A 12,600-nucleotide genomic window follows, 5' to 3' on the forward strand; every position below is an offset into this window, starting at 1 on the left:
AACATTGCCTTCTCTCCCTTCCATTAATGCTTCTCTTTCCCTTCTAAACCCCATCTCTGACATATTTCGCTGTTTGTTCTTTTTTCTCTCTCTCTCTGCCCATCACTCTGCCTGTTCTCAATCTCCATCTGGTGCTCTCCCCTCCCTTTCTTTCTCCCGAGGCCACCCGTCACATGGTCCTTTCCCTTCCCCAGCTCTGTATCACTTTGGCCAATCACCTTTCCAGCTCTTAGCTTCATCACACCCCCCTCCGGTCTTCTATCATTTCGTACTTCCCCCTCCCCCACCAGTTTGAAATCTCTTACTATCTTTCCTTTCGTTTAGTCCTGACGAAGGGTCTCGGCCCGAAACGTCGACAGCGCTTCTCCCTATAGATGCTGCCTGGCCTGTTGTGTTCCACCAGCATTTTGTCTGTATCGTAGGAATGTGGCGAACATGTTTATGAAACACAAGAAGATAGATGAGGTTATTTTTCTGAGGTGGAACTAATGTGTCTTTGGAATTCTCTTCCACAAATGAAGGTAGAAACAGAGCATTCTTTCAATGTGCTTAATTCTGCAGAATACAAATTCTCTACAGGCAAGGGAGTGAACTGTCCCAGGCGGTCGCAGGGGTGTGTCACTGAAATCACAGTTCAGCTGTGGTCATAGAGATTGGAGGAACAGGACTGAGTGGACGAATGTCCTGTAACTAATTCAACATACCAACAGCGCACTCTGAGAGATCAGAAACAAAGTGAATTTAGTGTTTGGTGATTTTTCTATCGATCTCAGCCGAGGAACGGGAGATGTCCTAGTAAAATAAGTGCGATGCCAGGCAAGTTCGCCAGCGGGAAAAGATCATAATTTTATGTGATTCTACAGAGACATGGTAACTTGTTTCCAGTAAGTGAGTAATAAACTGAAGGGGAAGAGTGTTCTTATCTTGCTTTTGAATTTGACCGGTTGTTATCTCTGGAAGATTGTTATCTCGGCACAGTTCCTCCACAATCGTCCAATTGTTCTAATGGTCCAACTGCGGACTTCTGTTAAAGTGGGTCTTTATAAACAGGCTGACATTGAAGTACCTCCTTCAGGCAGCCGGGGCACACTTACAGAATGCCCAGTTTTCAAAAGGAAACGAAAAATAAATGGCTCCAAATGCAGAATATTTTACAACCGTTGACTGCGCCCTTCCTTCTGCTGTCTCTGTGCAATAAACCCACAGCGATCTTTGCCCTGAGCTGTCTCTGGGGTTTATAATCTGACAATAAACTAGTCCTAAGGTGAACAATAAATTAAAGCCGACGACACCAAAAGAACCGAACCAGGATGCGGGTTGTGATTCCTCTCTGGAGCGGATCAAATATTCTAGAGAGGAAATTACTGCATCGCTTGCGCTGTAGTATTAATTCTAACTTAGACCACTTTTAAGAGTGACTCATTCATGTAAAATAAGGTTTCATGTGGTTTAACACAAGCGTTGTGGAACAAGGCGTGGCGTTACATGCTGAATAGACTGAAGTTCATGTTTATGAGCGTGTTATCAACTGGACATTGCTCAGCGTGTGTTCACTTACTGTTAGGGACATAACATTCAGATGCTCGGATTCGCCGAGAGCTGACTCAGGAGTCCAGCCCCAGGTAAGAACAGGGACTATCGGCGGAAATGTTATGGTTGTTAAATCGCCCACTTGTCCCGGGGTAGCATTTCTACCCTCCATGGAGAATAAGAATAGTCTGCAACCACTCTTTGCCTACTGTGGGCAAGCCAATTCTGGATCCACAGAGCAATGCCCCTTCGGATCCCATACCTCCATTCTTGGTTCTGTTACGTCACGATCATCTCAAAATGCGTTGACAATTCCCTCACTTTGTAAGATGCCCCAAGTGCTTCGCTCTGTAGTGATCGCCCAAAAATTGGAACTGTCATGAATTACAGTAACATATCACTGATTCCTTTGGCTATTGAAACCTGCAATGATACTCTTGCCCTCCAGTGTAGAGTTGTACAGGCCTCTGCTAGCAACAAACTCATTTGAAGTCAAATGTCCTATCATCACCTTTCATTCAGACCTAACTAGCAAATGCCAACCAATAATTTACATACCCTGGAGTCATCAAGTACTTTTCTACTAAATAAGTTGTAAGAACGATTGAACCGCTAATTAAGCGGTATTGAAATAAAGTTATGTTCCAAATTGACCCTGTACCAAAGGCGTGGCTTATCCCTGTACTTGCAATGATTGCAGCTAGGTCAGCTGGAGCTGCCGGGGTCGGTTTAAACTCAGTTATTGCGGGATGGGAACCAGAGTATTGGGTCAGATGATGGATCGGTTGATATAAAGGTAGGTGCGATGTTCAGAGAGGCTTTGGAAGGATTAACTCTGGGCAGGCATCATGTAGCAGTTGGGTTGGTTGAAATGTGTTAACTTTAATACGGTATGTATTAAGAATAAGAGTAACTTAGAACATGGTTCAGTACATGGATGGTACGTGTTAACACCGTCACACAGACTTGACTGTTACAATGACAGAATTGTAACAGAATTGGCTATTTGTTGCAAAGTGTAGTTGTTTCCGAATGCATATAGAGGGAGGTCAAATGGGGACAATCGTTATGACTAATCAGCGATGGTATCACGGTACAGGAACGGAGGACATCATGGAGGGACCGTCTACAGACTCTGTTTGGGTGAAGGTCAGTAGCAGGAAGGGCCAGTCATACTGGAGCATTATATAGTCCTGCCCCCAAAGCTTCTAGGATAATGAGAGCAGATAACCTGACAGTTTTGGGAAAGGTACAAATGCAACAGCGTTGTTATCATTGTTGAACTCAACTTTCCTGACGTTGATCCCACCTCCTTGTTCCAAAATGTGTCAATGGGACAGAATGCGTTGTGTGTCCAGGAAGAATTCTTGACCTAGTATGTGGATGGGCTAACTGGAGGAGTTGCCATACTGCATCTGGAATGAGGCAATGAAGCTGGTCAAGTGACAGAAGTCTCGATGAGTTACGTTTTTGAGATAGTGACTACAACACCCCAACTTTTATCATGGTCAATTATAGTAGCAGCCGATACGGGATAGTATTTAATTAGTGGATGGACAATTATGACGGTATTGTTAGCAACATGGGAGCGTAAATTGGGAAAATGTTTCTCAGAGAAATGCACATCTGATTTGAGGAGGTGGTTTCAGGGACACTTTTATAGGGTTCTGGATAGATTTGCCCAGCAGTCATGGAAATGATGTTCAGATAAACAAATCATGGTTCACAAGAGGTAAGGAACATTTAGGCAAGAGGAAAAATTAAGCATTATTCAGGGTTAGGAAAAGAATATTCAGCAAAGGCACCAGAGAATTTTAAGTTAGTCAGGAAGGATCTTAAGAAGGATTTAGAAGTCGAATGGGACTTGAGAAATCCTTGGCAAGGAGGATAAAGGAAATCCCCAAGGCGTTTTACACGAGTGAAGAACAGAAGGATGAATAGTTTGAGAGTAGGACTACTCAGGAGCAAAGCTGAAACCGTGTCTGGAGGATGAGGTGAATGGTGAGGTTCTTAATGAATTACTTGTTTCAGAATTACCAAGTAGATGGGCTGTGATTGAGACATTAATGTAGGAACACGGCAATGTTAAGAAAGAGCTGTCGATGGAGCTTCCAATATACACCACGTTACTACGGGAAGTGAGGGAGGAGTTTACAGGAGCATTGACACTGACCTTTATGCCCTTTCCGGCCATAGGCGTAGTAACACCGGATTGGAGTATAGAAAATGTTCCGTAAGTCAATAAAGGTAAAAAGGATAATCCTTGGGATTATAGACCAGTGAATGTTACATCTGCTGTGGGCAAAACCTTCGAAAGGATACTCGCGGACAGGAATTTTGTACATTTTGAGAAGCAAAATATTATTAATTGTTTCCATCATGGCTTTTTATTGGTGAGTGGAGAAAAGTGTAGGGGAGATGCCAGAGATAATTTTCCACAATATGTGCAAGTTACGCACAGAATATATACCAACTTTTGGATCGACAGCGTCTGATCATGAGTACCAGGGCATTGTGCATGGAAAGTTGTTGTTTTTTAAAAATAATACCTTTTAAGGTTTTTGAAGATCAGTGTCAATGAGGGTAGGGGTGTGGATGTTGTACATTGGACTTCTGCAAAGCCTTTGACAAGGTGCCACATGACAGCTCGGTCTGGAAGATAAAATTCCATAAGATCCAAAGAGATCAATGTAGCTGGATTCAAAATTAGCCTTCAAGGGAGCAAACAAAGTGTGGCTGCAGAAGGTTTCTCCTCTGAATGAAGTCTCGTAACTAGTGTGCGCCGCAAGGTCTCAAAGTAGGGACTGGCCCGAAACGTCGACAGTGCTTCTCCTATAGATGCTGCCTGGCTTGCTGTGTTCCACCAGCATTGTGTGTGTGTGTTGTTGTTTGAATTTCCAGCATCTGCAGATTTCCTCGTGTTTGGACTTTAGATATGTGTTAATTTATAGCAATGATCTCGATGCGAATGCAGAAGGCTTGATCTGTAAAATCGCAGCTGACACAAAATTAGGAGATGGAGCTCGCGGTGAAGATTATCGTAGTTTATAGTGTATCTAAATGGTCACTGGAGTGGTAAATAGGTTGCTAAATGAACACGAGCAGCAATGGTTTCATGTGGAGGCTGGTGATCTTCTGGAGGGAGCAGCCAGAGGAGGTGGATGAGACAGGCACAATTGTATAATTCCAGAAGCAGCTGGAATATGAAAATGGAGTGAAGAGGCAAGGAGGGAAATGGACCCATCACAGGAAATTGGGATCATCTTGCTGGGTACTGTGGTCGGCATTGTCTCGTTACGCAGAAGGGTCTATATTGGTGTTCTATTGCTCTATGACCATATCGGTAGAGGGCGCAGGTATCACTGGACAGACGTTCACAAATGGCGTAGAAGTTAATGATAACGGGGAATGTTTAGCCCCTAAGCCAACTGCTGCACTGATACAGGGGATGGAGATACTATCATATTTGCAAAGTCATCGTTCTCTGTCTGACTCAGCTTGTTTTTGTAATTCAGAGCATCACCAGCAGGTGGAGCTTTCTTGCACCCGGACCAGTGGAAAAAGGAAGACGAAAATCAGCAATCGTCAATCACAGTCAGAATGACTACAGGTATGTTCACTAGGATCTTTATGAATAAAATTCTGTCCTGTTGGTGCACAATAGTTCAGATGAAGAAACTTACACTGGCCCTAACGGAGCACAGAGAAGTTTCATGACGCATGGTCACTGATCCCACTGGTAAAGCTGCATTAAGTAATTAATCAGTTCCAGCGCAGGGACCTGACACCGGCAATGGTCGAATCACTCCGGTCATCATGCAAAGCTTCAGCTGTGTGAAAGGAGCAGAGACTCCTGAATCAGGTGGATGTGAGTGAAACACAGGAATGCAACATCGGGCTTGTGCGTTGTGTAAAAGTCCAGGGTCAGTTTCTGCTTCACGTCTAGACAGGCCCTGACAACTACAACTTTCACTTATAAAATTCAGAGCAAAATGGTTTGAGCATTTCTAGGATTTCAGAGATTTTGTGCTCCCTGTTTTCTGTAGCCGAGCCGAGAACATTGCCAGCTTTGATCAGGAGACCCTTCATTCTAGTTAAATTTGTGTTCTGTTTCGGCGTTTTATTATCAGTATCTGGGCTATGGAGAAATGGTGATCGTGGGTTTCTCAAAAGACCTTTAAGGAGCATCAAAGCTCTCAGGGCACAGGGAATGTAAAATAGCAGGAGATAAACATCTGGACCAATGTCATTGATGAGTAGGATTACAGTGAATCTCACGGCATTTCATGGGGCTAATTCGATCTGGTAACACGCAAACTGATGGAGGAACTCAGCAGGTCAGTGAACATAGATGGAGGGAAATTAATAATTTAAATCTGAGCCGAGTCTCTGAATAAGACCATGTGCATCGGATCTAATCTCCTATAATTGAACTATTCGGTCTGCAATCCCCAGTACTAATAGAACCCTCCAGTATACTGACCCAATCAGCAGGTTATAAACGTTAAAAGACCACGCTGCAATTTTATTCTGTGCTGCAGCTAATGAAGACAAACATGCCAATTATCCACGCCACACTTTGCTACCAGTAATCTTCGGAGAATTAGAAGTTCAAAGTGCACTTTCGTTTAATCAAAGTTCATATACGTCATCATATATAACATGGAGGTTCATTTTCTTGCAGGCGAACTAGCCAACTGGATATGAAATTGCCTATGCGGAAGGATTCAGAGGGTTAATAACAGAGTGCTATTAAATTTGCAGGCTTGAGGCTAGTGGTGTGGATGGGCTACAAGGTCTACTGTTTGTTTTTTTGATCTTAATGATTTGGTAGATAAAGTTGTTAATACCGTTCGTAAGTTTACAAATGACATCAAAATCGGTGGTATAAAGGGGTTATATAAGATTACAAGGAGACTGAGACGAACGTGGAAAGTGCATTCTGGAATAGATTCACTTTGTAAAGTTAAACCAGAGCAGGAGTTGCACAGTGAATATTAGGGCCCTGGAAAGTGTTGTAGAACAGGGGCAGCCAAGAGTACAGATGCACGATTTGCTGGAGCTGTTTATACACATGGGCAGGACACAGGAAGGATGTCATTAAGATGGAAAAAAGCACAGAGAATATTCCGGAGGACATTACCTGGAGTGTAGCTATTGAGCTATAAGGGGAATCAGGACAAGTTGGCACTGTTCTTCCTGTTGCACGATCTATGTGTCCTTATCTTGAGGAAGAAGCAGAAAAAGTTCCATATCCTTCCTCCAATTTTCGTGTCATCTGGAAAGTTACTCAATCAACCTTCCGCCTCAAAATCCAGGTCATTTATTAAAATCACAACTAGCAGGGGTCCCAGGACTAGGCACCACTAGTCACCGACCTTCAGGCAGAATAATTATATGCTGATGCATTTTGGAAGGACAAACCAGAAGAAAGGATTAACGGTCAGTTAGTTAAGAGTACAGATGAACAAAGAGACCTTGGGGTTCAAATCCATACATCCCTCAAGGTCGCTGCGCAGGTTGATAGGGTAGTTAAGAAAGCCTATGGGATGCTAAGCTTCATTAACCGGGGTATTGAGTTCAAGAGTATAGAGTAGATAGGTCATGTTGCAACTCTACAAATCTCTGGTGAGACCGCACTTGGAATATTGTGTTTAATTCTGGTCACCTCATTATAGGAAGGATGTGGAAGTTATGGAGAGGGTGCGGAGGAGATTCATCAGGATGTTGCCTGGTTTGGAGAACAAGTCATATGAAGCAAGGTTAGCAGAGCTGGGACTTTTCTCTTTGGAGCATAGAAGAATGAGAGGGGACTTGATAGAGGCCTACAAGATTATGAGAGGCATGGATAGGGTGGATAATCAGTACCTGTTTCCCAGGGTACCAATTGCAAATATCAGAGAGCATATGTACAAAACTAAGGGAGGGAAGTTTAGGGGAGACGTCAGGAGTACTTTTTTTATATACAGAGGGTTGTCAGTGCCTGGAATGACTTGCCAGGGATGGTGGCTGAGGCTAAAACATTATGGGTACTTATGAGCCTCTTGGACAGGCGCATGGTTGAAAAAAAAATGGAGGGTTATGGGGTAGTGTGGGTTTCGTACTTTTTCTTTTAAGGATTACATTGGTCGGCACAATATGCAGGGCTGAAGGGCCTGTACTGCGCTGTAGTGTTCTATGGTTCTATGGCAATGCTCAGTATTCAACCCAAGTGATGGGACAGCGTGTTGTACAGTGGAATAACAGATCTAGCGGATTGGACAGTATGTAATCCAGTGGCTGGTCTGTGATTGAAACAGGTGACTGGAAACTTTGTGATATTTGCTTGTGGGAGATAGTCACAATGATAGTCCCAGTATCACCAGGCACTGTTTCATTAAGATTGTCTGGTCATCCGTTTGTTCAACTTCCGCTTTCAATTGGGGCACGAATGCGCAAGCGCGTGGACGTCAGCTAGTGAGAACAACGAGGAGAGTTTAAAAGCGAGAAGGCTTTACAGAGCGGGCTACGAAGGAGCAGGCGATGGAGTAGAGGAAGACAGAATAGGAACGCTTTGGTTCACCGGGGCTTAAACAATGAAGGGTTGAGAAGAGGTAGGCTGCCTGTGTAGAATTAGAGACAGGAAGCATGTGTGTGAGGCCGTTGGTCTTTGCTGGGTGTCAGATGTGGGAAGACCTGGAGACTCTCAGCTTCCCGGTTGGCCACATCTGCGCCAGGTGCGTCGATCTGCAGCTCCTGAGGGACCGTGTTAGGGAACTGGAGATGCAGCTCGATGACCTTCGTCTAGTCAGGGAGAGTGAGGAGGTGATAGAACGGTGCTATAGGCAGGTAGTTACACCGGGGCCCAGGGAGACTGACAAGTGGGTAACAGTCAGGAGAAGGAAGGGTAAGAGTCAGAGGCTAGAGAGTACCTCAGCGGCTGTCACCCTTAACAATATGTACTCCTGTTTGAGTACTGTTTGGGGGCGACCGACGTGCTGGAAGCAACAGTGGCTGTGCCTCGGGCACAGAGTCTGGCCCTGTGGCCTAAAAGGGCAGGGAAAGGAAGAGGACGGCAGCAGTGATAGTGGGCTCTATAGTTAGGAGTCAGACAGGCAATTCTGTGGAGGCAGGAAAGAAACGCGGATGGTTGTTTGCTTCCCAGGTGCCTGGGTCCGGGATGTTTCTGATCGCGTCTACGATTTCTGAAGTGGGAAGGAGAACAACCAGGGGTCGCGGTACATATTGGTACCGATTTCCCATCTTGTAGCTTATGGATTAAGTCGCGTTCCTAGCGGCTCTCTCTCTTTTAATATATTTTATATCCCACTAACAGATCCTTTTTAGTTTTGATGATTTATTACTTCTACTGAAGGATTTACGACTTAATTACAATGGCCGAAAAAGATGATTCTGGTATTGAACTGAGAAGCGGCAAGATTTTTTCTGAAATGGAACAAACGGAACAACCAAGAAAACGAAGGAATCTGTTACACGAGCAGGAATATTTTCTTCAATACAAGATATGAAATCGGAATTCAGATCGCTTAATATTATAATTGATAAGCTGGCCAGTTCAAACGGGTAGCTTGAAAAAGCTCTTTCTACGATTCAAGATTCTTTGAAAAACTTGGACTCTCAATTTCAAACACTTCAGCAGATTGCAACCCAAATTGAAAGTGAGCATGATCTATTCAAGCAAACTATTAAAGATCAAGGAATGAAGATATCTTCGATGGAAAAGAAAATCAATGAAATTACCTCGGAACTATCTAAAACGAAGAAAAGAATGATTGATCGAAATAGTAGAGGGCGTCGGCGGAATCTGCGTATTCTGGGACTGCCTGAATATACTGAAGCTGGCGATTTGTTAAAATTCTTTTCAGATATCCTGTACTCACTTTTCAATGAGACTCTTGAAGCTCGCCACTTAATCGACAGAGCTCACAGAATTCCATTTTCTCGCCGTTCAGCCGAATTACGTCCTCGAGTAGTTGTACTTTCTTTGCATTATTATACGACTAAAGAAGCCAGAAAGAAGCGGATGTGATGTTTAATTCGACACAGATTCGTATAGTCGAAGATTATCCTCCCGAGACTTTTGCCGAAAGAAAAAAATATCGAGAAGTTATGAGTGAAATGTATAAATTAGATGTAAATCCCTCCCTTCGCTTTCCAGCAAAACTCATAATTTTTCCTGAAAAATCTCAATTATTGAGAATCTACTCTCCTCAAGAGGGATGGGAATATATTAAAAACCTTAAAGTGAAGCCTACCGAATAAAATATTAAAGTTATTCCGATTACTCAATAGGCAATTTTGAAGTATTTGCTGTATGAGTTGTTTATGGAGCTTCTGAGTTAAGTACATTCTATACCTTTTTATTCTCTGGTATGGGACGTGGTTGATTTTTTTTACCTTATTAGTAATTAGTACATATGTAACTGTCTTGTAGGGAACATTTATAGTATTGTACTTTAATGGTCATTGAAGGACCTGCTGTGCATTGATCTTTTTATTTATTTTATTTGTTTCAATGCTTATAGTTTTAGGTCTGTGTTATACATATATATATATCTAAATATTTATATATATACTCATTTATTTTTCTTCTTCGAGAGAAAGAATATTGTTTGTAACATAATTCGGCCGGATTTATTCTTTTTTCTGAATATGTGTTTAAGCTACTTTGATGATTCTAAGATGGCCGTTGTTGATTCTGCTTTTATTAATGTTAGACATAACATTATAGTAGTTGAATTCTGTTTGTGTCTTTCATTATGGCTATTTTCCGTGGGATTTTTGCTTTATTTTTACTATACGGAGCTGCAAGACGGAGAACAGGTTCAAGGGTTATTAGTCAGCATGGGACCAGCCTATTGGTTCTATAGTCTCTATCTTTTGGGTGGGGGGAGGGGCAGCGTTCTATTAGAGTAGGTTCTTTTCTTGATTGGGCCGTTCTTTTGATGGATTTCTCTTTCGTAAATGCATCACTCCTTCTGGTTGTACTCGCGCCTTTGGGTTTGATCTGTAGTTGTGAAACATTCCTTTTATATAATATTAAATTCAATTTTAAACATGGATGTTAATAAAAGCCATATAATATCTTGGAATTGGAACGGTGTTAATCACCCCATTAAGCGTAAAAAGATTTTTAAGAAATTACAAACACTTAATTCAGATATTATTTTTGCGCAAGAAAATCAAATATGAAAACAGGATGAGGACAGGTTTTTCCGCTTTTGGAAAGGACCCTATTTCACTCGCTGTCGGATAGTAAAATAAGAGGCATTTCTATATTTCTTAGTCCCAAAATCCCTTTTGTACACTTTAATACTACTACTGATTCGAATGGAAGATATTTAATTGTTACTGGTTTATTATGCGAGCAAAAGGTAGCTCTGGTGTGTGTATACGCACCTCATGTAGATAATTCTGATTTTTTTTAAGAAACTTTTTTCGGAGTTACTGAATCTCAAAGAATATAAGCTGATCATGGGTGATGACTTTAATTGCGCCTAAATCCGGCGATTGACAGGTCATCAAACAATCTGTCGCTTCCTAATAAAGCGGCAGCTTGTATTAACTCTTTTTTATTAGTATATGGCCTTGTCGATATTTGGAGATATAAGCACCCCAATGATAAAGATTTCTCTTTTTTCTCACACGTCCATCACAAGTATTCTCGAATTGATTTTTTTTTTAGATACTTGTCTGTTAAACTCCGTTGTTGAATGTGCGTATGACATCATTGCGCTCTCAGATCACGCGCCTTTAAAGTTAATCCTTAAGCTTTCGGATAGATTTTTGAAAATCTCACAGTGGAGATTGAACCCCGTATTGTTACAGGATCCAGCTTTTGTTAATTTTATTAAGGAGCAAATTTCTATATTTTTTGAATTTAATGCAACTGAAGAAATGTCAAATCTGGTTATATGGGACACCTTGAAATCTTTTCTTAGTGGACAGATAATCTCATATTCAGCAGCCTTGAGAAAGAAAACTAAAGCAGAATTGTCAGTGCTTATTAATAAGATTAAACAGATAGATAAAGTGTATTCAGTTAAACCTACTGAAGACCTATATAAAGAAAGGGTCGAACTTCAATCACAGTATGATTTGCTCCTGACCTTCCCCATTGAACAGCAATTTTTTAAAACTAAAAGTTTATTTTATATACATGGGGAAAAATCTGCCAAACTTTTAACGGGTCAGTTAAAGGCTGGGATGCTCAGAGGACAGATTTTAAAAATTCTCCGACCAGATTGAACAGAAACTTTAGATCGTTATGAAATTAACAAGATATTTATGGACTTTTATTCTAATCTTTATAAATCTGAACTCTCTGATAGTACTATTACTATGAATAGATTTTGCAAATGTTAAACATACCTCAGATTTCGATTCAAGATGCTGATATGTTAGATGCACCTATTAAACAAGAGGAGATAGCCAAGGCTATATCCCCAATGCAAATACGTAAAGCTCCGGGACCGGATGGTTATATGGTAGAATTTTACAAGACTTTTCATGAAATGCTTATACCACATCTTCATCAAACGTTTACCGACTCTACGTCCTCTGGGAAACTTCCTAAAACTTTTTATGAAGCACTAACTTCATTGATTCCAAAAAAAAGAAAAGACCCACTGGAATGTATATCCTACAGACCTATTTCTTTACTGAATGCAGATTTTAAAATTTTCTCTAAGATTCTAGCAAATAGGCTTCAGAACATCTTGCCTAATGCTATCTCCAACGATCAAACACGATTTATAAAAAATAGGTACTCACATACTAATATTCGAAGATTGTTAAATATCATTTATTCCCCCTCAGCCAAAGAATCTGAATATAGTGTATCTTTGGACGCAGAGAAAGCCTTTGATACGGTGGAGTGGCCTTATCTATTTCAGGTTTTGAAGAGGTTTAATTTTGGTCCAGGCTTTATGCCCCGGTAGCTGCGGTTCTAACTAATAATCAAACGTTTCCTTATTTTAGATTATATAGAGGTACCCGTCAGGGTTGTCCCCTTAGTCCTTTATTATTTAATTTGGCTTTAAAACCACTTGCTATTGCTCTTAGGGATTC

General features: G+C 41.5%; 1 protein-coding gene across 1 annotated transcript in view; it reads left to right on the top strand.

Annotated features, from left to right (window-relative positions):
- Window positions 1-3,248: 3,248 nt before the first annotated feature.
- The window catches only part of LOC140721087 (NACHT, LRR and PYD domains-containing protein 3-like), a 46,993-nt gene continuing 37,641 nt past the window's right edge, over window positions 3,249-12,600 (top strand). The window contains exons 1-2 of the mRNA XM_073035953.1: window positions 3,249-3,262; window positions 5,046-5,140. Of these exons, the coding sequence (XP_072892054.1) occupies window positions 3,249-3,262; window positions 5,046-5,140 (109 nt within the window). The remainder of the gene's footprint in view (window positions 3,263-5,045; window positions 5,141-12,600) is intronic.

The sequence above is a fragment of the Hemitrygon akajei genome, unplaced genomic scaffold, assembly GCF_048418815.1.
Source record: "Hemitrygon akajei unplaced genomic scaffold, sHemAka1.3 Scf000050, whole genome shotgun sequence".
Classification (NCBI taxonomy): domain Eukaryota; kingdom Metazoa; phylum Chordata; class Chondrichthyes; order Myliobatiformes; family Dasyatidae; genus Hemitrygon; species Hemitrygon akajei.